The sequence below is a fragment of the Prunus avium genome, chromosome 1 (genome assembly GCF_965620075.1).
Source record: "Prunus avium chromosome 1, drPruAviu1.hap1.1, whole genome shotgun sequence".
Taxonomy (NCBI): Eukaryota; Viridiplantae; Streptophyta; class Magnoliopsida; order Rosales; family Rosaceae; genus Prunus; species Prunus avium.
This window is the reverse complement of record NC_142284.1, coordinates 49,320,549-49,348,021: the sequence shown is the minus strand read 5'-3', so window position 1 is coordinate 49,348,021 and position 27,473 is coordinate 49,320,549. Positions and strand designations below refer to the sequence as shown.

The 27,473-nt window shown below is 37.3% G+C and overlaps 3 protein-coding genes and 1 pseudogene across 4 annotated transcripts; 3 read left to right on the top strand and 1 right to left on the bottom strand.

Annotated features, from left to right (window-relative positions):
• The first annotated feature begins 3,926 nt into the window (after positions 1-3,926).
• On the top strand, positions 3,927-4,390 carry LOC110765005 (protein yippee-like pseudogene; annotated as a pseudogene).
• Positions 4,391-15,664: 11,274 nt separating this feature from the next.
• On the top strand, positions 15,665-17,037 carry LOC110765330 (transcription factor MYB123-like). The gene is made up of 3 exons (XM_021968430.2): positions 15,665-15,906; positions 15,979-16,108; positions 16,189-17,037. Exons 1-3 carry the CDS (start codon positions 15,774-15,776, stop codon positions 16,778-16,780), a joined length of 855 nt encoding a protein of 284 aa, XP_021824122.1. The 5' UTR covers positions 15,665-15,773; the 3' UTR covers positions 16,781-17,037.
• Positions 17,038-20,364: 3,327 nt separating this feature from the next.
• Positions 20,365-25,391, bottom strand: LOC110765361 (uncharacterized). 2 transcript variants are annotated; one of them, XM_021968482.2, is made up of 3 exons: positions 24,742-25,391; positions 23,277-24,615; positions 20,365-20,813 (listed from the first exon to the last, which is right to left on the bottom strand). In XM_021968482.2, exons 1-2 carry the CDS (start codon positions 25,164-25,166, stop codon positions 23,310-23,312), a joined length of 1,731 nt encoding a protein of 576 aa, XP_021824174.1. In that variant the 5' UTR covers positions 25,167-25,391; the 3' UTR covers positions 20,365-20,813; positions 23,277-23,309. The 2 variants fall into 2 exon arrangements, with proteins under 2 accessions (XP_021824174.1, XP_021824166.1); XM_021968474.2 differs by having other exon boundaries at positions 20,365-20,766; positions 24,742-25,390.
• Positions 21,471-22,692, top strand: LOC110765376 (myb-related protein 330-like). The gene is made up of 3 exons (XM_088246793.1): positions 21,471-21,656; positions 21,760-21,889; positions 22,037-22,692. Exons 1-3 carry the CDS (start codon positions 21,524-21,526, stop codon positions 22,611-22,613), a joined length of 840 nt encoding a protein of 279 aa, XP_088102919.1. The 5' UTR covers positions 21,471-21,523; the 3' UTR covers positions 22,614-22,692.
• Positions 25,392-27,473: the final 2,082 nt, after the last annotated feature.

Genomic DNA, 27,473 nt, shown 5'->3' with positions numbered 1-27,473 from the left:
TGAAACCCGCTCTCTCAAACTTTGCGCCCAGTAAAGTACCATCAAACCCCTCAAGCTCAGCTATCACAGTTAATCGAAGTTTCATGCATAACAAACACAAGATATATAAATTATGTAATCATACAAGATAAATAAATTTGCATATACAGTGATGCCATGAACTCACTCCCTTCTAATCCCACTATTTCATACCTTAGCGCAACAAGCTTGCATGTCTCATACCATGCGTTTTACCACTGTGACTCCGAATACCCTAAAATATGAACTAATGCTCATCCGTCCTTTAACCAATTTTTCTTTTGTTTACGAATTTCTTAACTTTCACTTTTCATTAGAGGCTCTGCTCCCATCACCTCAATATATTCAAGCCCTACTCCCGTCACCTGAATATATTCCACATTTTTACTCAGATATATCTAAGGCATTCTCTCACCCTTTATATATACCTTAAACGACACACACACCCCAAACACTACTGTATTTATGATGCATATGTAATGTAGAGCAAACATCATTTATTTCTGCTGAATAATAATACAGATAAATAATGATATTTCAGATTTAATCACATGAATAATAATATTCACCCAACGTCAAATAATATCCACGAAGAAACATCAATAATAATATTCATCAAATAATATGCATTGAGACAATAATATTCATATTTATAATAATATATATCAACACCAAGATTAAAAGTGACATAGCCCAATCATCGGAAAATCGGGAAACCCTACCTCATGTCCGACTAGTTAGATTACCCAATTACCCTTCCAATCCTTCTATTTCCACTCGAGCCCAAATCGAACAATAAGGACAAATAATAATTTGTGCTTTTGCTTAAAATTAATTTTTGGTCAAAAATTTACGGGTCTCGGATGGTCTTGAAACCAATGTTAATGGACTTAAAACCAAAAAGCAAGTTGGGGAGGATGACGAACGACACCAACATCGCACCTCATGTTTACTGCATTGTACTATTCATCGTTTTCACCAAAAGACTATTTTTCCCCTGTTTTCCACTTCGTTTTTGGTGTAACTAATAATAGTAAAACTTTGCAAGACTATACTCAAATTGAAGCTTGTAACGTTAGCTTTCTATACATACAAAGATTTGTGAAAACGGAGCTACGGTTAGTGAGAAATTCGAACCCAAAGACAGACCCAAAAATCTGAATTTCGTTTTCCAGCTTCCTCTGTTTTGGCAGTTTTGAAAACCTAACTTCACTTCAATATTTGATCCCCCAAAACTTAACTAAAATCATTGAAATCAAAAGGGTTTTGACCCTTGCTATTCCTAGTTTCCAAAACAATAAAACCTTTCAAAAATTACTTCACAGATCAACGGAACACGAGAGCCAAAGTAAGGCCCATGAACTGAAATTTCTAGAAAAATACAAAGTTTCAAAATTTTCTCAAAAGTTTCTTTCAACACACCTCAAATACCATCCTTAAGACTCGAAATCATACTCCAACATCATATCCTTGGCCTAAACTTCCCAAAAACAAGATTTGGATCTAAATGAACACGCAAACCCAAAAATTTATCAACACACCCAAAATCCGAAAATCTTGATTTCAAAATTTTTCTTTTGATTTTCTTATGCCTTAAAAGGTTCATAAATCATTTTCCAACTCAAATACAACTATAAATCTACTCAAACAATTAATTATACAAAAACTTAAGAATTGAAAATGAACTTAGAACAAGAATCCCACCTTTCATCCTTCCAATTGCTTTCAACACTTAACCATTTTCTTTTCTACCTCTCACATTTCTTTCTTAATTCTCTCATGGATGTAATTGTAATAACCTTCATCTCCCTTATTTCCAAGTCTTCTCCTTTCTTCTTCTTCTTCTTCTTAGTCTTCTTTTTTTTTTTTTCTCTCTCTCTCTCTCCCCCTCCCATTATCTTCTCCATTCTGCCAACAACTCACCTCCCTTAGCTCTTAAAAATTTCAGCTTCATTAAGGAAGATCCCTTAGGTTAGGTGACTCACCACTTTAGACTAGGTGACTCATCCTTTCATAATGGTGGATTTGCAAGCTTGAGGCAAGGGGGGAAGAATGGGAGGAGGGTGGGGTGGGCTAATGCCCTCCACGTTTCAGTTTTTTTTTTTTTTTTTTTTGCCTACAAAGGTATTTTGGTAATTTTTACATATAGGGGTATTTTGGTCATTTTTGCCCAAAATTAAAAAACGATTTCCTACGTGTTCGTTGAGTCACTACTGTCGTACTACCTAAGAATCATAATGGTCTCACCTTAATTTCTTAAATGTCATCTCCCTTATTTCCAAGTCTTCTCCTTTCTTCTTCTTCTTCTTCTTCTTCTTCTTCTTCTTAGTCTTCTTCTTTTCTCTCTCTCTCTCTCTCTCTCTCTCTCTCTCTCTCTCTCTCTCTCTCTCTCTCATTATCTTCTTCATTCTGCCAACAACTCACCTCCCTTAGCTCTTAAAAATTTCAGCTTCATTAAGGAAGATCCCTTAGGTTAGGTGACTCACCACTTTAGACTAGGTGACTCATCCTTTCATAAATGGTGGATTTGAAAGCTTGAGGCAAGGGGGGAAGAATGGGAGGAGGGTGGGGTGGGCTAATGCCCTCCACGTTTCAGATTATTATTTTTTTGCCTACAAAGGTATTTTGGTAATTTTTACATATAGGGGTATTTTGGTCATTTTGGCCCAAAATTCAAAAACGATTTCCTGCGTGTTCGTTGAGTCAACTACTGTCGTACTATCTAAGAATCATAATGGTCTCACCTTAATTTCTTAAATGTCATCTCCCTTATTTCCAAGTCTTCTCCTTTCTTCTTCTTCTTAGTCTTCTTCTTTTCTCTCTCTCTCTCTCTCTCTCTCTCTCTCTCTCTCCCCCTCCCATTATCTTCTCCATTCTACCAACAACTCACCTCCCTTAGCTCTTAAAAATTTCAGCTTCATTAAGGAAGATCCCTTAGGTTAGGTGACTCACCACTTTAGACTAGGTGACTCATCCTTTCATAATGGTGGATTTGAAAGCTTGAGGCAAGGGGGGAAAATGGGAGGAGGGTGGGGTGGGCTAATGCCCTCCACGTTTCAGTTTTTTTTTTTTTTTGCCTACAAAGGTATTTTGGTAATTTTTACATATAGGGGTATTTTGGTCATTTTGGCCCAAAATTAAAAAACGATTTCCTACGTGTTCGTTGAGTCAACTACTGTCGTACTACCTAAGAATCATAATGGTCTCATCTTAATTTCTTAAATGTCATTTGAAAAATTCACAAAATGTTACGTAAAAGCATTTTTGTCCAACTTGAAATTAAACACACTTAATTCAACAGTCTCAATCCAAAATCACTTGATAAAATACCCATAATCATTCTTCACCATAATATTATTTTTCATTGAAATATGAAAATTCACTTTGAATTTTTCGGGGTATTACACACACACACACACTCTCTCTCTCTCTCTCTCTCTCTCTCTCTCTCTCTTTATTTTCTTCCATACTACCCGTTCTCCACTATTTCTCTGTTATTGTTGCACGTAAATAGATAGATTTATATATATATTATAGATGATTTGTAGTATGTGATGGTGTGATGATAATACGGGAAAAGAATTTCCAAGTGTTTCATGCTTTGATATCGTCTCTCATTGACTTTTATACCATTTTATTTAAAGGTGTAAATATCAACACGACGACGTACAATAACAGCCTAACACGGCAGCTCAGCACCCTGTAGTAGATGAGTTTTTATATATAAAAAAAGTCAAAACTTACCCCTCACTTTCAGAAATATCAGTTTTTTAAAAAACTTTCAAAAATAGCCAAAAACTCACTTAAATAGATTCAAATGCCCTCAAAACAAAAACCCACATAAATAAATAAATGAAAGTCAGTTAGACAAAGAAAAAAGAAGAAAATAGGAGAGAGTGCAACACAGTATGAATCGAAAGGTTTTGTTGCTATTCTCCTCCCTCTATAACTGGCAGAAAAGAAATTAAGAAAGCTTAGAGGTGTAGAGTGACAACACGTGAAGGCTGTTTGGATCAATCTCGAAGGAAACATCTACAGCTGCAAGCACTGCAAAATCCAATCTTACTCTTATTGATGACATACTTTCTAAGTCGTTTCACTGCAGACATGGAAAGACTTATCTTTTTTTATAAAGTTGTAAATGTCACACTTGGAGAGAATGATAACAGGATTACATACTGTTGCTGACATATCTTGTGTTTCACGTGGCTCAATGGTGGGGTAGAAATATGAGGTTGCACTGGAGAAAAGCTAGAAATACAAGGAAGGAAAATTTATCATAGAGAGATTCCATATTCTTGGTCATGATGGAAGCAACTATTCTATAGCTTTGGAAGCTCATATTGGTGGAAGCGATGTTGTTGATGCTTGATTGATCAAACATTAATTCAGGAAATTGTGTTGAAGAATACACACAATCCCACATCGAAAACTTAACAAAATAGAAACATATAATGAATGACTCAACTCCTAATAACATCGAAACCTTTTGTATAAAACCCAACACTTACTAAATGTGGTTAAGTTGGGGACAATATTGATGTTGCTAGTGGTGGGCCAAGGATCCGTCCCTTTGAAATCTTAACATGGTATCAGAGTGGGTCGGTGTTGTACTCATAAAAGGACACAAATTAATGTGCAAACAATCAATTAAAAATACCCACAAGTGCACGAATTTATTGAGGTATAGATTATGTAAGTACGGGGTCGATCCCACGAAGAACTTATCGGCTTCCTATAAGTTCTAATTTGAGTACGTAAAGAACACTAATTTAACACAAAACACAAACACAGTACAAATTGGGAACTAAAAATGAAATAAGAAAGGTAAAAGAAAAGAAACAAAACAAGAAAACTAAAGAAAAACACAAACAGCATTTTCTATCACCATTTTATCACCTATTTATCACCTGTGAACAGTGCCATGAACAGTGAAAATGAACAGTGAGACCGGTCGTTAACAGTGACGACCGGTTGTTTTTTGGCAGATTCGTTTCTCTGTTTTTCCAGTTTCGACCTCTGTCCAGTGTTTTGCCTATAACTTTCCAACTGTTTGTCCAAATTTCAAGTTCTTTATACGGTTGGATTCAGCACACAAAAACAAAGAACACATCACGGACCAAATATCAAAAACAGTTACGGAAATAAACAGAAATCAAATAAGAAAACACACAATGTTTCAAACACACACACAACACAATTTGTGGGGGGGGGGGGGGGGGGGTTTGGTTTGGTTCAAGTGACTTAATTCTAATGCATGAAAGTAAATGAACTTTGAAATTAAATGAGAATGGCAGAGATGAATTATCAAAAAGTGAAAGTACCAAGTAACAAACACTAGGGTTTCGGAATCCACCCTAAACAATTCTACCCATGTTCATGGATACTCAAGTGATGAACTCTAAACGTGTTGATAAAGATGTTCGCAATCACGACCAGTACTAGTGGCTCAAGACGCATTGATTCTCTCTAATATACGTAAAGTGCAGTACTAGTGCTACAATGCTTGTGCCTTCCCTATAACCGAATCTAGGTGTGCTTAGTACTTTGATTCAATTACAAGAAAAACCCATTAAGCTCAAAGAGAATATGAACACCACAAGAACCCTAATAGCATGATGTTTACATTAGGTATTCAAGAAACCAATTCACATGGATGATTCTTACTTCATCCATTTATTGCTTAGGATAACATGAAGATACACATAATCCCAACAATCTCAAGAAGCATGCTTTCAAAGATGGCCAACCAAGAAAAAACACACATCAAGGATAGATTAATTTGGTGAAATGGAATTCATCAACAATATCTAGAAATTCATACACTCAAGCATCAAAACAATAAGGTTTTCATGTTTAGGGCTTCAACCTAAGCCCTATCTATGGAGTTTAGTTGCTCATACTTATTTCAAATACAAACTCAAAACAAAATTAGAAAGAAGTTACAGATTTTGTGAACATGGGAGCTCAAGGTCTTCAATGGTGGAAATCTTTCTTCTCCACTTTGCTTGGCTGCACCTTGGCTTTCTCCTAGCTCCAAGCTCTCCAAAATCTGCTCCCAATGTGTAGAATAATAGCCTGGTAAAATTACCCACGTTCAAAAGCCTTTCCAACTTCAGATTGCACTCCCATGTGCCTTTTGCCCATCAATTCCAGCTCAAAGATATAATATAAAACTCATGCTTTAGTTAAAGCCTTTGCCCTTGTCCCCTTTGCCATGATGAAGCCTTGTCTTCACAAAGATGCCAATTGCTTCAGAAAATATCTCATTTACTAAGGTAATTTCTTGTTACCAAGTGTTATGGTAACAAGAAGAATCAAGATGACACAATGGAGGTAAAAGCTGGCCAATTTCGGATTTCCAGAGCTGTGGTAACATGCTAGATTGGTTGGATATGCAATACTTGTCAAATGGAGCTCAAATTTGGATATGTTGTAGTCAACATCCATTGGAACAAGTTTCATGAAGATCTTCACCTCATCCGAGCACCAGAGCATGTTGATCCCAGGCCAAGAAGTTGACCTACGAAAATGAACAAAAACAGAATTTATAACCAATAATGCACTTTTAGCTCATTTTCATTCTAACCAAGGTAAAATCTAAGAAAACACAAAAAGGAAGTAAAAAGCTATAAAATGTCAAGAACTAACTCAAAATAATAGGTGAATAACATGAAAAATCATGTGTAAAAATGAACCGAACATTCGGTTGACTGAGCCCGATTAAACCCAAATCAAACAAAAACCCCCAAATTCAATCAAAATCAAACAAACCCCAAAATAAATAAATAAAATTGATCGATGTAGAATTGGTTGCAAGTGTGGCCCACTAAAAAGTGGTCACTTGTGAACACTCGTATTTTTATAATATATATATATATATATATATATATATATATAATTATTAAATAAAATAGTAATAATCTTATTGCATATGCAACACCTCTTGCATGAGAATGTTTATTGGTAAAAATCTAAAAGACTAGGAGGAATGGATTTAAGGTAGAGTTAAATGTTTATTATATCTTTTAGGGTTAATTACTATAGACGTCTGTGAACTATGGCCCCATTTGCAATTGGGTCCGCGAACTAATTTTTGTGGCAAAGACATCCTTTAATTAGAAATCCGTTGCAATTAGGTCCTGCCGTAACAGAATCCGTCGAGTTTGACCATATGAATGGCACGTGCTCATGTTGTGAGGGGTATATTGGAGTTTTCACATGCTCTGTGTCTTTCGTTCATATGCAAAGCTGAATTCCTTCTCCTCCGTGAGAGTTCCCTCACCGGATCTGGTGATCTCCCTAAGCTCTGTCTTAGCAGGTTTGTCTAATCTTTGTTTTCGTAACTTATTTCAGCCGTTTCAACCTTTGTATATTTGAAAGATCCCAATTTTAGGAATCCTGAAATTAGATCTAACCACCCAATATCACCTTCTTTCCCTTCTCTCGCCTCCACCCTCAGCAGCCCACCCTCCCACAACCACCTCTCTCTCTCTCTCTCTCTCTCTCTCTCTCTCTCCCCCTAACCACATGCCCAGATCTGATTCCCACCCCTCCGATCTCTGCTAAAATTGAGAATACCTCTCTTCCATCCTTCTGGTTTCAAAGACTCCTTCCTCTGACGTTAAGAGTGATGTTTATTGGATGTTGGAATGTTTGAGGGGCAGGTAGCAGGAAATCACTGCTGGATATGCAAGATTTTAAAAAAGGCAATAAGCTGGATATTATGGTTATTTGTGAACCACGAATTAGTTCTGATAGAGCTCGAAAGGTAATCTCTCAACTGGGGTTCTTGAATGCTGTAGGATTTTCTGGTGGAATTTGGGTTTTATGGGATGAGCATAAATGCAATATCAAGGTGATAAAGTGTCTAGACCAATCTGTGACTATATTTATTGAAAATAGAGAGGGGTCCGCCTGGCTATTCATTGCAGTATATGGAAATCCTTGTCCATCTAGAAGGGTGAATCTATGGAAATCCTTGTCCAAACCCCCGACAGAGTGACAAAGATAAGCAGTCCCAGCCCCAGGCGCAAATGGAAGCTTTTCCACAGGTCCTCATCGACCATTCCATCAAAAACTACAAAGGCCCAAGCTCCAAAAGACCCAGTTATCGTCTCCTTAGGCCACACCTTAGAGCGTGCCTGCGTCCAAGTTTGCAAAGCCCTCAACTTCACACCCACTCTCGTGGACTCTCCCCCACCCGATTTCTCCTCTGTAATCTCCAACCTCGCTCTCAAATCCGCCATTCTCAACTGGTGCCACAAGTCCTCCATAGACCCTCCCAAGCCCCTCGATTTCAGCTCTGCGATCAGCTTGTCCGTGCATTCATGGCGTCCCAGAACTAAACCCAGCTCCAGAAGCTCGTAATTTTGGAGAACGAGTTGTTGATCCAAGGCGTCAACGAAACCCTTAAAGTGAATTTCAATCACGCTGCTACCGAGGTGACTCCGCCTCTGCCCTTCTCGACGCAGCCGAGTTGCTACTCTTCCCCTTCGTCTTCCTCCTCCGAAATTGAAACCCTAAACCCGGGCAACAGCAATTCATCCTTCCGCTCCGTAGAAGACGACGAAATCTTGATCAAGCTCAGAAGCCCACACTTGAGAGGGGTGGGATAAGGAGGGGGGAATGGGTTGTGAGAAAGAGGGAGAGATAGAGCGAAAGAGAGAGGGACCTTTTTTTCTTTTTTTTTTTCTCCTTTTTTTTTCAGTTTTTTTCTTCATACTTGAAATGACGTTTTTACCCCTCATTTTGACGGACAAATTGACAGAGTTGGACGGTAGGACCTAATTGCAACGGATTTTTAATTAAAGGATGTCTTTGCCACAAAAATTAGTTCGCGGACCCAATTGCAACTGGGGCCATAGTTCATGGACGTCTACAGTAATTAACCCTATCTTTTAAATAACATGTGGCAGTTTTTCCTTACTTGGTATTTGACGTGCAAGTCATTTAGGCTAAGTTTTATTGTTTGCAATTTACTATTTTACTTTGCTTTACAAGTGTCATTATTTATGATAACTAATGCTTTTGTAAGCATGAGCTGGTGAAACTTGGAGCAAAAGCCTTATTTGTTAAGCCACATATCCCTTCACCAATTCAAATCAACTAGTTGCCGCCTTTTAGCTACTATAAATAGGAACCATTTCCTTTGATTGTTTTAACGACATGCATGGTAGTGCATGGAAGAACAAAGAAAGTTAGAGAGGAATAGAGGTAGAGAAAAGTAGAATTGTTAAGAAAAAGAGTGGGAGACTGAGTTTGTGAATGCGGTGGAAAATTGGGAAACACCTTATATTTCTAGCAAAAGCTTTGGTGTCAAGGTAGGGGGTTTCTTGGGGACCTTTTACAGAGATTGATTTAATTAAATTTCGTGAGCATTATATTATGCATGGTTGTTCGGTTCATTTTTACACATGATTTTTCATGTTATTCACCTATTATTTTGAGTTAGTTCTTGACATTTTATAGCTTTTTACTTCCTTTTTGTGTTTTCATAGGTTTTACCTTGGTTAGAATGAAAATGACCTAAAAGTGCATTGTTGGTTATAAATTCTGATTTTGTTCATTTTCGTAGGTCAACTTCTTGGCCTTGGATCAGCATGCTCCAATGCTCGGATGAGGTGAAGATCTTCATGAAACTTGTTCCAATGGATGTTAATTATAGTTTTTATTCGCTCGGATGAGGTGAAGCCTTGATTTTCAAGGCGCCGGAGCACCATCTCTGTTTGTTCGCTCACTCACCCCATATATCACACGACCGTCGCTCCCTGAGCAGCGCGCCGGAGCACCGCCCAAAACCCACCACCAACACCATCACTCAACGGCCTTGTAGTTCAGGCCGTGAACCTAACAGCCGAGACCAGTTCCTCTCTCGGCTACAATCGTTTGACCAAGAAGACAGATCAAACAGGCGCACCATTCACCCATCCAACGCTCATCAAAACATCAACGCACGGTAAACCATGCTGGCACGCCCGCGCACAACCGCACTGCACCCAAAAGCAGGAAACCCCGTGTTAACGCACGTCCCCTCGGCCCGGAACTCCAGGCCGTGAGATTTGCGCGGCAGACAGCTCTTACATTGTGAGTTCCTTGGACTTTGTTGTATCCATATCCTTCATTTCTTACTCACCTTACACCCTTAGCCCCATTACAACCTATAATAAAGACCTAAATTGATCCTAAATGTCATGTGGTTGAAATGCACACGTTTTTCATTTCTTTTAAGTGTTTGGCATCCTTCTTGAGATCATATTCATGCATGTTTTTCATCTTGCTAATTGTGAGTTAAGTCCCTTATGGTTTAACTCTATTCTCATATTTACTATTGAGTGATGCATTGTAACCCTCTTCCGAGTGATTCATTTGTGAGAGGACAACTTTGGTAAGATTTGAAGTTACATTTGTGCTTGGTATGATTTTCGAAGTTGTGTGAAAACTGAAATTGGAGAATGAGTTGAATTTGGCCATCACACTACTACACTTTGAGCATGTTGTGTTTTGAACTTTGCTGACTTGTGAATGATGTCTAAACTGAGTTTTTCTTGTGAAAACTTTTAAGTCATTTGCGTGAGTTGCTCTCTCTTTGGAAGTGTTCGGAAAGATTTGTTTCGAGTCTTGTTTTAGTTTCTGTTTTGCTCGAGGACTAGCAAAAGATAAGTTTGGGAAGTTTGTTCGGTTCATTTTTACACATGATTTTTCATGTTATTCACCTATTATTTTGAGTTAGTTCTTGACATTTTATAGCTTTTTACTTCCTTTTTGTGTTTTCATAGGTTTTACCTTGGTTAGAATGAAAATGACCTAAAAGTGCATTATTGGTTATAAATTCTGATTTTGTTCATTTTCGTAGGTCAACTTCTTGGCCTTGGATCAGCATGCTCCAATGCTCGGATGAGGTGAAGATCTTCATGAAACTTGTTCCAATGGATGTTAAATACAACATATCCAAATTTGAGCTCCATTGGACAAGTTTAGTCTATCCAACTGATCCTATATGTTACAGCAGCTCTGGAAATCCGAAGTAGGCCAGTTTTTTACCTCCATAATGTTATCTTGATTCTTCTTGTTACCATAACACTTGGTAACAAGAAATTACTTTGGTTGAGAGATATTATCTGAAACAAAGAGCATCTTGGTGAAGACAATAACAAAAGAGCCCATCATGGCAAGGAGACAAGGCTTAAGGCTTTAACAAAAGTAATTGTTTTATATTAAAAGATATTTTGGAAAAGCTGGAAAGGAGGAGAGAGGAGTGCAAAGAGCATCATCCATTGCAATCAGAATCATTCCACAATTTGCAGAGATTTTGGAGCTGGAGATGAAGCTTGGAGCTAGGAGAAAGCCAAGGTGCAGCCAAGCAAAGTGGAGAAGAAAGCTTCCACCATTGATGACCTTGAAGCTTTCACAATTTTCTCAAAATCTGTAAACTCTTTCTAATTTTATTTTGAGTTTGTATTTGGAATAAGTATGAGCAACTAAACTCCATAGCTAGGGCTTAGGTTGAAGCCCTAAACATGATTACCTTATTGTTTTGATGCTTGAGTGTATGAATTTCTAGATATTGTTGATGAATTCCAATTCACCAAATTAATCTATCCTTGATGTATGTTCTTCTTTGATTGATCACCTTTGAAAGCATGCTTCTTGAGGTTGTTGGGATTATGTGTATCTTCATGTTATCCTAGGCAATAAATGGATGGAGTAAGAACCATCCATGTGAATTGGTTTCTTGAATACCTAATGTAAACACCATGCTATTAGGATTCTTGTGATGTTCATATTCTCTTTGAACTTAATGGGTTCTCCTTGTAATTGAATCGAAGTACGAACCATACCTAGGTTCGGTTATGGGGAGGGCACAAGTATTGTAGCACGAACCATGCACTTTACGTATATTAGAGAGAATCAATGCGTCTTGAGCCACGACCCATGCTCTTGATTGCGAACATCCTCATTAACATGTTTAGAGTTCATCACTTGAGTATCCATGAACATAGGTAGAATTGTTTAGGGTGGATTCCGAAACCCTAGTGTTTGTTACATTTTGATTCCACTCTTTGATAATTCATCTCTGCCACTCTCATTTAATTTCAAAGTCCATTTACTTTCATGCAATAGAAATAGGTCACTTCAACCAAACCAAACCCCCCCCCCCCCCCCAATGTGTGTGTGAGTTGCGTGTTTGACACGTTATGTGTCTTTGTTACTGAATTTTATTTGTTTCTGTAATTGTCTTGGACTTTTGGTCCGCGCTTTATTCTTCCATTTTCTGTGCTGAATCCAACCGTATAAAGAACGTGAATTTTGGACAAACGGTTGGAAAGTTATAGGTCAAAAACTGGACAGAGGTCGAAACTGAAAAACAGAGAAAACGACTCTGTGCAAAAACGACCGGTCGCTAGTGTCTCACGACCGGTCGCTCATCACACATTTTTGAAGTTTCGACTCTGCCTAAAAACGACCGGTTGCTTTTACCTCACGACCGGTCGCCAGACCCAAAACGACCGGTCGCTCTTACCTCACGTCCGGTCTCCGGACACTGTTCACGCACTATTTTAGCACTGTTCACAGGTGATAAAGTGGTGATAAAATGGTGACAGAAAATGTTGTTTGTGTTTTTCTTTAGTTTTCTTGTGTTGTTTCATTTCTTTTACACTTCTTTACTCATTTCTAGTTTCCCTTTTTCATTTGTGCATTTGTGGTGTGTTAAATAAGTGTTCTTTACGTACTCAAATTAGAACTTATAGGAAGCCGACAAGTTCTTCGTGGGATCGACCCCGTACTTACATAATCTATACTTCGATAGATTCGTGCACTTGCGGGTATTTTTAATTGGTTGTTTGCACATTAATTTGTGTCCTTTTAGGAATGCAACAATGGTACTGTTTGATTGACGTTCTTTGTATTGGGTGTTTACGTACTCTTAACTATTTGAACAATGTTGACATAATTATATATGCATTGGTGATGTTTTAAATGGCTACATTGTTTTGAAGGGCATAATTATATCATGTCATGGAATTTAGCTAGAATTCTGGGGTTGAGAAAATAATGGTGGAAAAGAGGGTAATGGAAATAGTCTTTTGTGTAGTTGAGTCTAACTCCTGAGATCCCACAGTGCACATGGTTTTTATTAGGTGATTCGGGACTGACAACAGGGAGTTAGATAGGATGACTAACAAAAGGGGAATTGTGGGATGATTGAGATGAGTGTTAGTTCATATAAATTGGCATTCGGGACCACGTGGTATAAGCATGGTATGAGACGTGCAAGTCTGCTTGTCCAGTTAAATGAATTAATGAGATTAGAAGAAGAGCATTCATGCATTATTATTAATAATGTGATATTTGGCTGTGTAATTATATGTCACTTAATTTAATTATATCAATTTCATGTAAAAAGGTTTATGTCCCTACTGAGCTGTGATTTCGCTCACCCCCTAATAGATTTTGCAGGTAGAGAACCTGAAATCTAGAGCTTGTGATGATTTTGGCATATCTATAGAGTGCATTGGTGCACATAGCTTGTGGATGAATAATGAGCTACTCTTTTAATGGAATCTCGAGTAGTTCTAACTTGTAAAATAATGTAAATTTTTTAAGATTTCAGAAGTTGCCATTTCCACTTAATATTCTATGTGAAATATTTATTTTATTTATTTAAATGTTTTTTTACATTTTAATTATAGTTTTTATTAAATTCAATAATTAATGTGTGAATCATGTCTTAACCCAAGGTTACGTAAATCTGTGAATTGGGGCGTGGCATCCCTCATGAGGAGGAGTGTTGAAGAATGCACAGTCTCACATTGGAAACTTAAATAATTAGAAAGTCCTATATAATAAATTGTTCCACTTCTAATAATATCGAGGCATTTTGTATAAAACCCCACACATGCTAAACATGTGGTTAAGTTGAGGATAATATCGGTGTTGCTAGTAGTGGGCCGCTGGCTCGTTTCTTTGAATTTAAAAAATTGCACTTAGTTAAAATGTATATTCTTTGCTACGTTTTTCTTATTGAGTATCATATTTGGATTAGTTTTTCTTAATCGATGATGTAATTTAGGATCCTAGGTTCTTTCTATTGTCATCCAATGCAAATTGTTTTAGAATATGGACAAATAAGTTCTTAAAAGAAAGAAGAAAAAAAACAATAGTTGGCTCCACTCACTTAGTTTGAGAGCATTTTAGTCTATTTAGGTGATTTTTTGGCTATTTTTGAAAGTTTTTATAAAAACTAATATTTATGAAAATATGTAGTAAATTTTGGTTATTTTTGATAAAAACTCTTAGTAGATGTGTAGTGTGTGGGCAATAGACTACTGATTTAATTATAATGCAAATATGCCCCCCCCCCCAAACCGTTAATTGTACCAATAATTACCTCTCTCTACCACATTAATGATTCATGCCAATTGATCGATTCATCATCAACTTTGTAATATTGTTACTAAAACAAATTAAATACACTAATTTGTACTTCATACCATTATTCGCCCATACGTGTTATTCCCATGCCAATATGTAGACCAATCGAACAAACCAACGAACCAACGAACCAAAGAACCAACGAGAGAGAGAGAGAGGAGTGAGTTTTCAAACATTATAATTAAATTGAGTGTGGGGGAGAAGTGGCAGTTTCAGAAAGGAGTAAATAGCTTGTTAGAAACTGGTGGATCCACCGCTAGAAATGAAGTGGGATAAGTCAATTATGAGAAAAACTATGTCCTGATAAGGGGTGAGCAATTCAATTCCTGCTTGCTAGGGACCCCTCTCTACCACCCAACTTGCTTGACCAATACGACAGTCGTTTGCTTGAAAGTTATTGCAAATGGTGGCATGGCATCACTTCTGTCGTTTCCATTGAGGCTAGTAGAAATCTATGCATTTTTTATATGCACATGAGTCCATGACCAAGATATAGGGCAGATAAATGCTGACTAATCTGCGTGAATTCCATACAATATTATTAATTAATCCTTTTAATTATACCAAAGTCGCACCCATTGATGCAGAGAGAGCAGGACCTAGAGTTTCGCGTAAAAACAACAAACAACCCTTAAGGCACGTATCCATCCACCACCACGCCCCAATCTATTATCCAGGCGTAGGGGTGATGAGATGAGATGAGATATTATATTATTTGGACGACTACATTTATATTTCGCTGCTATTCAACATGTGCTTTTGACAGCACATTGTAGAAATTTTTTTTCTTTGTTTCGCAGACCCTTTAAGTGATTGGTGGAGGGGATTTATATAAATATTTATTGGGTATTTGGGGGTTTTGAACTTCTACCCATATGAATAATAGTGAAAAAGTTCAACCAATTAAATTAAGCAATACCCGGCTGATTTCACCGACACTTTAATGTAAGATTTCTAGACACAAAAACAAAAATATAATTATTACTACAAACAACAACAAAATAAAAAGGGTGAGATTGATTAAGTCCTAGTCCTAGCAAAGCCCAATGCAGTCAATATAGATAACTGCCACCGGTTATAATTTTTATACATAAAGTGGAAATTTTTTTAATTCCAAGTTGAAACATATGTTAATTTAAGTTATTTAATGAAAGATTCACTTATATATAAGATTGGCTTGTACCAAGATCTATCACTCCATCCCCCAATCGCTATCTCAAGATCCCATATGAAAAGGTATAGCTATATATCTTTTGCAAAAGACAGGCATATATAAGATAAGAATAATTAAGATTGCCAATTTGGCAAAGTTTGGAAAAATGGGAAGAACTCCTTGTTGCTCTAAGGTGGGACTGAACAGAGGAGCTTGGACTGCTCTTGAGGACCAAACTCTCACAGATTACATCAGAGCCCATGGAGATGGAAAATGGAGAAAGATCCCAAAGGAAGCTGGTGAGTGCAGTGCAGGAATAATTTGTCAATAAATAATGTTCATTAAATTAACAAGATGTGAATTTGGTGCAGGTCTCAAGAGATGTGGAAAGAGCTGCAGACTGAGGTGGCTGAATTATCTTAGACCCGATATCAAAAGGGGAAATATAACTCAGGAGGAAGAGGATCTCATCATTAGGCTACACAAGCTATTAGGCAACAGGTTTTCTACTCATTATAATTTCTCACCCTTTTTTTCTTCTTTCTTTTTTCTTAATATGTTGGGTGTTAATTAATTCGCAGATGGTCACTGATAGCAGGGAGAATCCCAGGGCGAACGGACAATGAGATAAAAAACTACTGGAACACAACCTTAGGGAAGAAGGTGAACTGTACGGATCAACAAACAAAGCAGTCCTCTGGTGCAGTTAACGACAACACGAAGAAGAAGAGAAACAAGAGCACCAAATTACCAACGTCCACAGATAAAACTCAACCGTCGACCAACATTGCAGTCCGTACAAAGGCATTAAGATTCAACAAGGTTCCTGTCACCCTACATGCACAACAAGAAGCCACCTTTCCGCACCACGCCGATGGAAATCACGGGGACTTGGTGGTGAAGAAGAAGGCGGCTGCTGCCAACTACTACAGCTCTGAACAAGAAGACACGACAGCTTCGGAGGACCTCATGTTGGATTTCGACGTCGGGGAGCTTTTGATGTCTGGAATTAACAACCCGGATTCAGAATTCTGGAAAATATGCCATCAGTTGGACGACAACAATGAGGGCTCAAAGAACTACAAATGGACGTCGTCTCATCATGCACCTCTGTTGTTCTCTGAGGAAATGCTCAAGGATTGGATGGGAGATGATGACTGTTTCCACCATTAATTAATAATGTTGACCATAAGCATAACCTAGCTAGCTCGATTCTCTGGAATCTCATGCACTTTGGGTTCAACAGTTTGTCTGGATTAGATTACTTCAAATAAACTAATAGCTGACTAAGAACCCCCTCCAAAGCTAGTCTTTGTTTTCTTATTTGAATTTTTTTATGACATAAATAGTTGCAGTCAATCAGACTGACCGCTCTCTGTATGTCCCCACTTGGCATCTTGTACATCAGCAATTCTTGGGGAAAATAATAATAATCTCATCTATCTGAGTATGGCAGCACCAACACCATGCTTTTGGATTATTGGTATTGTTTTACGGTATTGCAATTCACACTTTTGGAATGTCATCATGCACTCTCTGTGGAAGAAGTGATGAGCTCGAACTCGGGAGTGCACGATGACAAATTGAGAGTGTAAATATCATATGTTATGTCTTTTATTTAGGCATTTTACATGAATAAAAAGTAAATTTTGATGTGTTAGATTATTCACTCTTCAATTTACTCTAATTTTCTTTTGGGTCTATTAAAATACAAGGTAAATAAGAGCTGTTGGCACTAAAAACTGGACAGATGGAGATGAGTGCAACTTACAAGCGAGATGGACGATCGAGAAATCGATTGAATGTTGGATGCCGATTCTTCCTGTCCTTGGATGCCGATCCTGAATAGAAAGAAGTCGAGACTCGTAAGGTCTATGGAACCGGTGTGGAACCAGCCTAAGACCCTCCGATGCCGAAGTAAGTTTGTTGTTTTAAGAGCTCTTACTGTTGACCATATAGAAGTATAAAAGTCAAGCTGAAAAGTCTTACCCCTGTATTGTAGTGGAGGGGGCCTATTTATAGAGGGCATTTAGTATGCTCTTAGTGCTCATTTTCGATGTGGGACTCGTGGGAGGGCCTTCTGAGGTCGACACGAGTCCTTAGATATTTTGGGCGGGTACTTCGAGGTTGATTCTCTACAATCGGTAGGGGATGCCGATTGTAGACGAGTTGGGCTCGTAATGACTGTTCGTAGCTTTGAGACAATGTCATCGGTGGCCGATGCCGATTGTCCGAGGCCTTGGGTACTTGGGCGAGTTTATAAGATCCACATGTCGTTGTACGAGTGGATGGTCAGATATGGTACAAACAAGAGCCTATAGCCAACAAAAATTATATATGAATAAAAATAAATAATAAGCTTAAAGAGTCCTAAAATGCTCTCCAACAACCTTGTCAAACTCAGTCATCAAAACTACAACATTTTTCTCTCTCTTCAGGATTGGTAACTTGACCTCGGCTCTTCAAAACATTTAATTTTACTATAAGAAAATAATACTTACCTTAAAAAATAATAATAACGTGCTTTTTTTTAATTTTCAAACAATAAATACATAGATATTTTTCACATGTTTTTATATTTTTCATTTTTTTTCATAACATTGCATTAATTGAATTGAAGAGTCTATTGGGCACAAAAATATTAAGGTAGCAAAGCAAACAAAGCTTTTTAAATTGTCACGTAGGTTAACAAACTTCAACTTAAAAAGTTTAGTTTTCTGATACTATTGAAGATGCTCTAAGTTTAAGATTTCAGACTGACGGCCCACCAAAAGCTGACTTTCTTAACATGGGCCTACTCTAGTGATTTTATGTGTTCTTTTTTAAATGTTTGAAATCATCACGGACTATAGCAGGCCCACAGGGTGGCTTCCTTGTGTCGATTAACGACAGCTTCGAAGAGCTTTGACACAACTGCACACCGAAGAAAAAGGACTAAAGACATCGCGCAGCAACAGTTTGACATTTGACCTCGAAGGATGCAATGACATTTGTGAGATCAAGTAATGTGATTCACATTTCTTTCCAATACATTTAAAATTGAAAGCTTCATCTTGTTTTGCCAAACGCAGTGCCATGTATTTTGTCCAAACCCAATCAACAACGTCACTATTTTCAGTCAATTTCATAAGATAATCAAAATCATCACCAGATTGTTCTTGTTTTCAAAGAAAATTCTGTCACGTGGTCCTATTCTATGGGACCTTACTTTACAACAGCTCAGACCAAAAACGTGCATTCGAAGAGAGAAAAGTGTAGCACTGGCATCAGTCGCGTGTGAGACGTTCTGGGCTATTAATGAATGATGATATATATTTCTTTTAGTACAAGTGCTTTTTGGGAATTAACAGTACCTCATCTGCATGAATATATATATATATATTAACTATTTAAGATATAATTTTGTGGATTCCGAGCCTTTGTATTTAGAGACTGTGTAATTTACCCGTATTTCGCTAAATCTATAGTGTTGCGATAATCTAACCCCTTAGAACATGACACATCATCAAGTTTTTTTTCTTCTTCTCTAAACATACGTTAAGTTTAGAGCGTGTTTTTTTCTCTTCCGGGTAATCTTCTTTTCTCTGGATGAAAAATTGCCATGATTGAACGAATATTCAAATCCAAATGAAATGAAAAAACTCCAAAATTCTTGAATAGGTAATTTCTTTGTAAGTAAAAATAAAGACAGATCCATTGCAATCTGATTATGAGGGGAAGGAAAATTACTTTCTTGATCAAAAGAAAAAAAAATTGTGAGGGCAAGGAGTTGACGACAAAAAAGCCATCTTCTGAAGCCAAAAAACGCATGAAACACTAAAGAAAAGCCAAAAACTATTTTAACTTGGTTTGGTTTGAAGATTAATACAACCATGAACGGTTTTCCATTTAATCCCAAGAGGGCCGCATAAGTCAAGCAAGGAGAAAGAAGGAGATGATCAAAACGAAAAAAAGAAAAAGAAAAAGAAACTGGCTGTAAACTGAGGAGACATGAACGCGACGCACTATATTCAACCCTAATCAAACGCAAGCAAATGCTATGAAGTTGTTTGTTTGATACAGATCTTGGTCATTGGTGGTAGATAACACTCTAGCGGATACATGCTCCATGGAGTCCACTCCGACAGGTTCTTTAAGGGGTTGTGGATGATTCATACGAGGAGGAAAAATAAATAAATAATTTATTGGATGAAAGTTGAGCCCTTCAAACTTAGAACATTCTCTTGGTTTCTTTTTTCTTTTTTTCTATTTATTATTTGGTTCTGGAACTACAAAAAGGAAGAAGGAAGAGTAATTAAAAATAGAGACTTACGGAACAGATTTAGACGACCAGTATGAGCATTGAATGGCTATGTAGAAATTTCAAAGGGTAGTAGGTTAATTTTAAATTCATCCAGTAATAACTAGAGATCGGAAAACAAATCCAAAACAACTTACAATGGTTGTAATATCTTCAATAAAATCATCTCCAGCTGCAGAGGAGGCATTAGGTTTGGTGTTGTGTGATAGAGTGTATAGGGGTATTTTTGGTGATTAAATAGGGTGTGCTTGGTTAATTTTATATTTTGATTTAAATATTAGGGTGTACTTAGATTATAGGGTGTACTCAGTTAATTTTAGGGTTCGTTTAGCAGCACTCTTATTATTTTGTGTAATTCATAAGAAGAATTTGTTTTGTGGTACAACCTTATTACAAAGACAAATGAGATACTATTAATCTAATAAATAAGTAATAAAACCTCGACTTTCCGAACAAATACAACAAAACATCAGACGATAACAACTGTGTTAGACTTGGATCTATCTACTAAACCCACTAAATTCGGGTCCCTCACAGCAAGAACTATATAACAACTACGTCTTTGGAAATTTGTGGTCGTTTTGCAAGTGGGAAAAAAAAAAAACCCTTTTATCTCAGCCACAAACCCTACCAACTTTGTTATTTTTCCTTCTTTTCTGTTGGCATTTCTAGATTGAGTACAGCCAAACATTCAAAAAAACAATAATAATTTCAATTCTGATGCCTCCACCTCCACGTACAAGTTGCAAGAAGGTCACTCATTTTCAGATTCAGAGCTTATAATTGTTAATGCAACAGCTCGATTGAATATGCTGATTCTCTGTGTGCATGCATGCCTTGCCTTCCAATTACGTTTCATCTGCGATATTCCCATTGGAGGGCCAAAGAATCAAAATCAAGCCGCCCCTGTTTTGTTTTGTAGCTTAAAAACTTGCATAGACAACTCATTAAGCTAATTAATACTACTTAATTAGCGAATAATTAAGCATAATGCATATATACTTGTCAGAATCTAAATAATATATCCAATTCCAACTGATGATGCAAAAACTACAACCACTAATAGTTGTTTTTTGCAGAGGAGAATGTATAAAACCAATCCACATCAATTGTTTTTGTATAAAACCAAATAATACTTGTCATGTTAATTCAGGATTTTATATATGCATCTAATAACAATCTAGAGAAATATGCCAAGTTGTTCTTGAATATGTTTTTCTCATCTATTACATGAGTTTTTCTGCATTAATCGAAGACAACGTAAAAGTGAAGATCAAAATCCTATAAAGAATAATCCTAATAATATCTGTAATCAATACATGTACAGATTTAGAAGGCTGTACATGTATCACTGCTAATCATGAACTCATTAGACATGAAATCTTAAAACGTGATACCATTTGGCAGTAAGTTCAATTCTTTATGTTGATTCTAGCCACGTTGTTAAACAGTTAATACAAATTATTCACAGATTTCAAAGTCTTCATATAATAAGATTAGATTGAACTACAAAACCATCTATATAAAATCAGTCACTTCCAAAGACACTGGCGCAATAACGTGCAATTCCGAAAGAAAGAGAGAGGGAGAGACAGAACCGAGCAAGTTAGTGAGAAATGGGAAGAATCTACCGTTGTGAGAAGGATGGACTGAGTAAAGGAGCTTGGACTGCTCTTGAAGACCAGATTCTCATAGATTACGTCAAAGACCACGGTGAAGGGAGATGGGGGAAACTGTCAAGGGAAACAGGCGAGCCGGCTTTGACTTTACGCACAAGTTTCTTAATTTCAATGCATCAATGATTATGAAATGACATAACATTGTTCAATGAGAAATATATTATTGGATGCAGGTCTCAAAAGATGCGGGAAGAGTTGTAGACTTCGCTGGTTGAATTACCTGAGGCCTGAGATCAAGAGAGGGAACATTACAGAAGACGAAGAAGACCTCATCATCAGGCTCCACAAACTCTTAGGCAACAGGTACTGGCCTCTGTCACTTCAATTACTATCTGTTGCTTGCTACTAGCATTGCAACTGTTAAGGTTTTTCTCTTCCTATGCTGCTTCGTTTAATAACTAGTACTAATAGGTATGATTTTTTTTTCTTTCCTTTTTTGGATACCTGTAGATGGACATTGATAGCTGGAAGGCTTCCAGGCCGAACAGACAATGAGATCAAGAACTACTGGAACTCTGTGTTAAGGAAAAGGGCACAAGAAAGCCACTCAGAAAGGTCTAGAAATGAGTGGAAAACGACCGTGGACACCGAAAAGGCTGTCCCATCGTTAAAAATGGACTCACACTTGATCCAAAATGGACTCACACCAACAAGCTGGATCAATAATAAACAGCTTGGCACTACCAATACATTAGCAGAACCGCTTATCTCTGGAGTTGAAGCAACGAATATGGAAGCAAAATCAGATTCCAGCTATGGATTCTTACCAATCACACGAGAGAATGATATGACGAGGAACTTCATAAGGGATCTTAATGCAGGCGAACTTGGCATATCTGAATTTCTACATACTGACTTCTCCAAACTTTGTGAATTGAATACCACGATTTTTGATTGCACAAGTGGGTGCAGAAACGGTTCATTAATGTCAACCTCAACTGCTGAAGCTCCTTTGTACTTGCAGGAGTGGTTAAATGATTGGGCAGCAGATGACAATTGTCTTCCCGAAGCAGCATTGGGTCCTTGATTCTTCTATTACTGTGCATGTCAATACCAATTCAAATGGCCAAGTAGATTTTCTAATCATACATCCTCCATCCAATGTTTTCCAAGTATTTGCTAAGCTCTCTTGGTTTTGTTAGAATCCAATCCAACTACACAACCTTTTCTGGGAGATATCTTAAAGGATATGTCTTTTAGATTTTACCTCAAATGGAAAACGTGTCTTGAGCATTTACCATTACCGATTTTGGTAAAACAAGAGGTCATTGAGGTTGCTCGGAATTTCTATTGCACGTGCACCTATGACCTAACCGAAGTGAAAATGACAGGTCATTTTGTGATACAATGATGTCCGGAGCTGGAATCCGGTTGCAGTTGTTACATGTGAGTGGGTGGAAGCTGGGTTGAGCAACATACATATGAATATGAGTTACTAATTTGATGAGTTAGTAGACTTAGCCAACAGTTTCATATGGCAAAACATCCTCCAAAATTTATCAATATGTTATATCCTAAAAAGAAGCATTTAATTTAACTTCAAACTCCATCAGCAGCAGTAAAAAGTTATAAACTGCTTAAGAAGGCTTGAAACTCAAGCAAATAGCATAATAATGAACGTCAATGAATCTGAAAACACTTCAGTTCCTAGGTTCATAAAAGAACTGCAGGCTGTGATAATCTAACGTACCTTTCTAGTTCTGTCTGATGGTCATGCTCTACCTCATTCATCAGAATCATCATCGTCAGTATCTTCTGTTTCATCCACGTTCTCGTCATCCTCACGGTTTTCCTTCTCCTTCCCAAGGTCTCCTTGCACATCTTCTACCTTACTACCAATAATTCCATCAAAATCCAACCTATTGGACCCCATTTCAGATATTTGAAAATTGCCACTAGACAGATTATGTGCAACTCCTGCCTCTCTCCCTGCAACGAAGGCTTCCAAAAGATCTGAAAAACCTTGCTTTGGAATGTTATCATCCATGCTAGCTGAAGGGTTACTAGAATAATAGGAAGACGAAGATGAAGGGGCGGTGATGGGTGTTCCTGAGTACAGCTGATCCAACTGATTAAAATAAGAGCAAGTTTTGAAATTATGAGGACGCTTTTTGGCACTGTCTTTGGTTTTTCTAAAGTACTTGTTGATGTTTTCCCACTTTTGTTTGCACCTTTTGGCACTCCTTTGATAACCCATTGAACCCATTAAAGCACTGACCTCTTCCCAAACAGGCCCCTTCACCCCTGGTTCCTGAAACTTTGATTCTATGCTACTTCGCACTAGAATCAATGCCTCAACTTCACTTTGAGGCCATCTGCTATTTGTGTGATCAATTTTGAAGGGTGTCAATTCCTCCACTGGTGGTTCATTTAAATTATCAGGCTGCAACAACAATGGGGCTTGCCTAGAAGGAAGATTAACTCTTTGGCCAGTGATTTTCTCAATGTATGAAACAATGAGTGCCTCTCTGCTAGAAGCCAGAGCCTGTTCATGGACTTTGGCAATGGCTTCTCTCTTATGGTTTTCAGCCTCTTGACTTCTCCATGCAGCTTCTCTCTCCCTCCTCTCTTTATCCATTCTTTCAATCACTTCCAAATACTTCTTATGAAGATTCTCTTGGTGATCCATAACCTGCTTCACCAAGCTCTCAAAGAAGCTAATCACTGAACTTAATTGTTTCTTCATTGTCCTCTTTCTCTTCCTCTTCTGAATCTTCCTCGGCGAAGCCTCTTCTCCGATGGAGGCTTCCGACCCATTATCCACCCTAACTTGAGCAGTTGGAGCAACATTGAGGTCATGAGGGTCACAAAAAAGCACAGGCAAGTCTACATTTTTAGGGGAGTTTTCACCAGTGAGTGCAGAGCCAGAGCCCGTTTGATTAGCCTCGCCCATCTTTGCAAGGCTATAGATTGCTTCAAGCTCACCATAGAGCCTGTATTTGTTCTCCAAGTCCTTGCTTATATCTCCTTCATTGGCTTCATTCTGCTTTCTGTTGGTCTCGGGGATTGGTGCGTCGAGAGGCTTCCAGCTGCGGCATTAACACAAACACGTGCTATGTAAAAAAGGAGCAACATGAAAAACAGAGAAAACAAAGAACAAGTACAACAAAAGCACGTAAATCTGTGCATTAAGAATGTTATGAATAGAATTTTACCACATGGGTTCATGGGTTTGCCAACTTTTGAATCCTAAGTTATGCGTTCGACTCTGAAGCAAGAGGGGGTCGTCTCCATTTTCATCATCAAACAAACCAGCGCCAAGCAGAGCACTTTCTCCATTTCCACTGTTCTCATTGAGACCAAGCTTGAAATTTACAGGACCCAGCTGCCAGTGCAACCTTCCTTGCTGCTGGAATGCTTGAAGATGCTGGCGTTGAAACAAGTCGTGGGTAACGGGAGTGGGATGAACAAGTTGACTGATATGATATGGCTCAGGCTGCTCAAGTTGTTGATTGAAATGGTGGTGGTGGTGGTTTTGCTTCTGATGATTGAAAATGGGCAAAACTGGTGAGCAAGAATTACTAATATCCATCAAGTGTTGCTGGTTACCAATCTCTGATATGTCAAAATTAGACTGCATATCTTCTTCTTCCAAGATTTCCAAGAAAATAGAAAAGTTGTTGTTTCTAATTTGAAAGTGTTGTGGGGGGTGCAATGCTAGATGAACTTTTGAAGTTGAGGAGTAAAGTTTAGGGCTTTCTTCTTCATCCCTTGTTTGTTGCTCTTGGGAAAGAAATCCTAACAGAAAGATCTTTTCAAAGGCTCAAACACATAACAGACTGAACCTGCAGAGAGTAAATGTAGGGAAGGATAAGATTGCAGCTCGTCTAATCAGGTTACTGTTCTTTGTGAGTTTTTTTTAAATTTTTTTTTTTTAAAATTTAAATTTAAATTTTTATATATATTTTTATTTATAGAAAATTATTCATGAAATATTGTTTTAGAAATTAACAATATTTCTCATTAAAAAATATAAAAACATTACTATTTTACTTAGTTCACAATAATTAAATAAATAGGAAAAGATTAATAAGACAGGTAAAAAAGACACAAAAAAAAATCAGCTAATTAACTATCCTTCTCTTTTAAATTGACTACCATGAAAACTAATTCAAATTTCTTTATCTTCTGTTTTTATTATTAGAAAAATATCTTTATCCTCTAATATCATAACTTACATTGTAAAAAAAAAAAAGCGATAAAAATCATGTGGTAAATTGATCATATAATTTGCAGGTTAGTGCACATATGTGAACACATTTTACTCTTTAAAAAATATATATTAAACCTCTACTAAATTCCAATTAATTTTGAATTAAATATTTTAATTTCAAATAAAATTATGTCCAAAGTACTTTATTAAAATATATAAAGAAATTATTTGACAAGAAAATGTATTCTTAACTCTCTTTTTTTCTAATAAATAAAATAAATTTTCAAATTCAAAATATTGAAAATCAAGTATAGTTTAATTTTGTAGAAATATTAGCAAAAAGGCTTTAATTTTGGTTTCCTTGTATTAGCCTCTCCACATGCGCTTCCGCGCTTGCGAGAGGCTTTTTATTTATAAAAAAATTAAATTTATTTTAGAATTAAAAAAATAATAATGGGTAATTGTGTTCTATAAAAATAGAATTCATTATCTTACTTTTCTTTTAATTTTAATTTTTTTAATATGAAAAAATGTGAATTTATCATATTATTCTCATTTAATTAATAATTTTAATTCTTAATATTTGAATTAATCAATGATATTTTCTGATATTTTAAATGTTTCACCATTCCTTGATGGCGATGCTTGCTGTCGTTGTGGTATTAAATGAGGGGAAGAGACTGGAGAGGAGCGGAGAGTACTGTAGCATGTACTGCAGGAAATCTCATGCGGGGCCCAGTTGGACACGTGTTCCAATCTGAAATAATATGTCCGACGATGACATGAAAGAGTGAGAGACATCCTTTTGGAAGCATACGATGTATTGCGGTTCACGTGAAGAGTAGAGTACGCGTTGTCCTATTGTCGAGTTGTCTCCACCATTAATTCTCTGTCCGGTACGGATCTCGAATATCATCCAACGGCCAGAGTTTAAAATTGGCAGAGGCTCAGTTGACAATTGTAGCATTATTGGCATACGGCTATCTATAGACGCCACCATACAAGTTACAACAGCTCTCTTTCTCCCTCACTCCCTTCCAACTTCCCAAAATGATTGTCTAATTCTCCGCGACAAAAAGTTCACAAACCAAACCAATCACCTACGTCCGATTTAGGGAAGATTGGATTACAATTTCAGACGCGGATTAGGCTAATCGGTTAGGACAGTGAACATGCTTCAAATCCTTGTACTAAAGTTTGAATATCCTTTTCTATAAATTACACTATATGGGTTATGCCAGTTGGTTAACATAGTGACCTTGCTCAACATATGTTACAAGAGGCTTGTAAGTAAAGTGATTAAGAATATTTATCTCATTCAAAATCCTGAATTCGATTCCTCCATTTTCCTAAAATGTCGACCTAAATTGATTTGTTCACCAAACAAGGACCCAATGACCTAAATTAATGGTGGGCCGAAGCCTGAAACAGCAAAGACCACGGTGGGCCGGCCCGAGCTTTAGCCACATTAGAGCCTAAAGGCTCACTAAAGACGGGGAGGCGAGAACATGAAAACCCAATCTAAGGTCATGGACCAAGTAGGTTCTTCAACGTTTCTTTTTATTTGAGGTCACATCTTCATAAATTGCAATGTGTTTTTAGTTATACAGTATTCACGGGGACCAAGGCACGCAGAGGAGCATACTTTATTAATAATTGTCCTCCCTTTTGTCTCAAATACTTATCTTCGAATTCGGCATTAAGTTGCTGCCCGTGGGGTCAGTCAAGACTGAA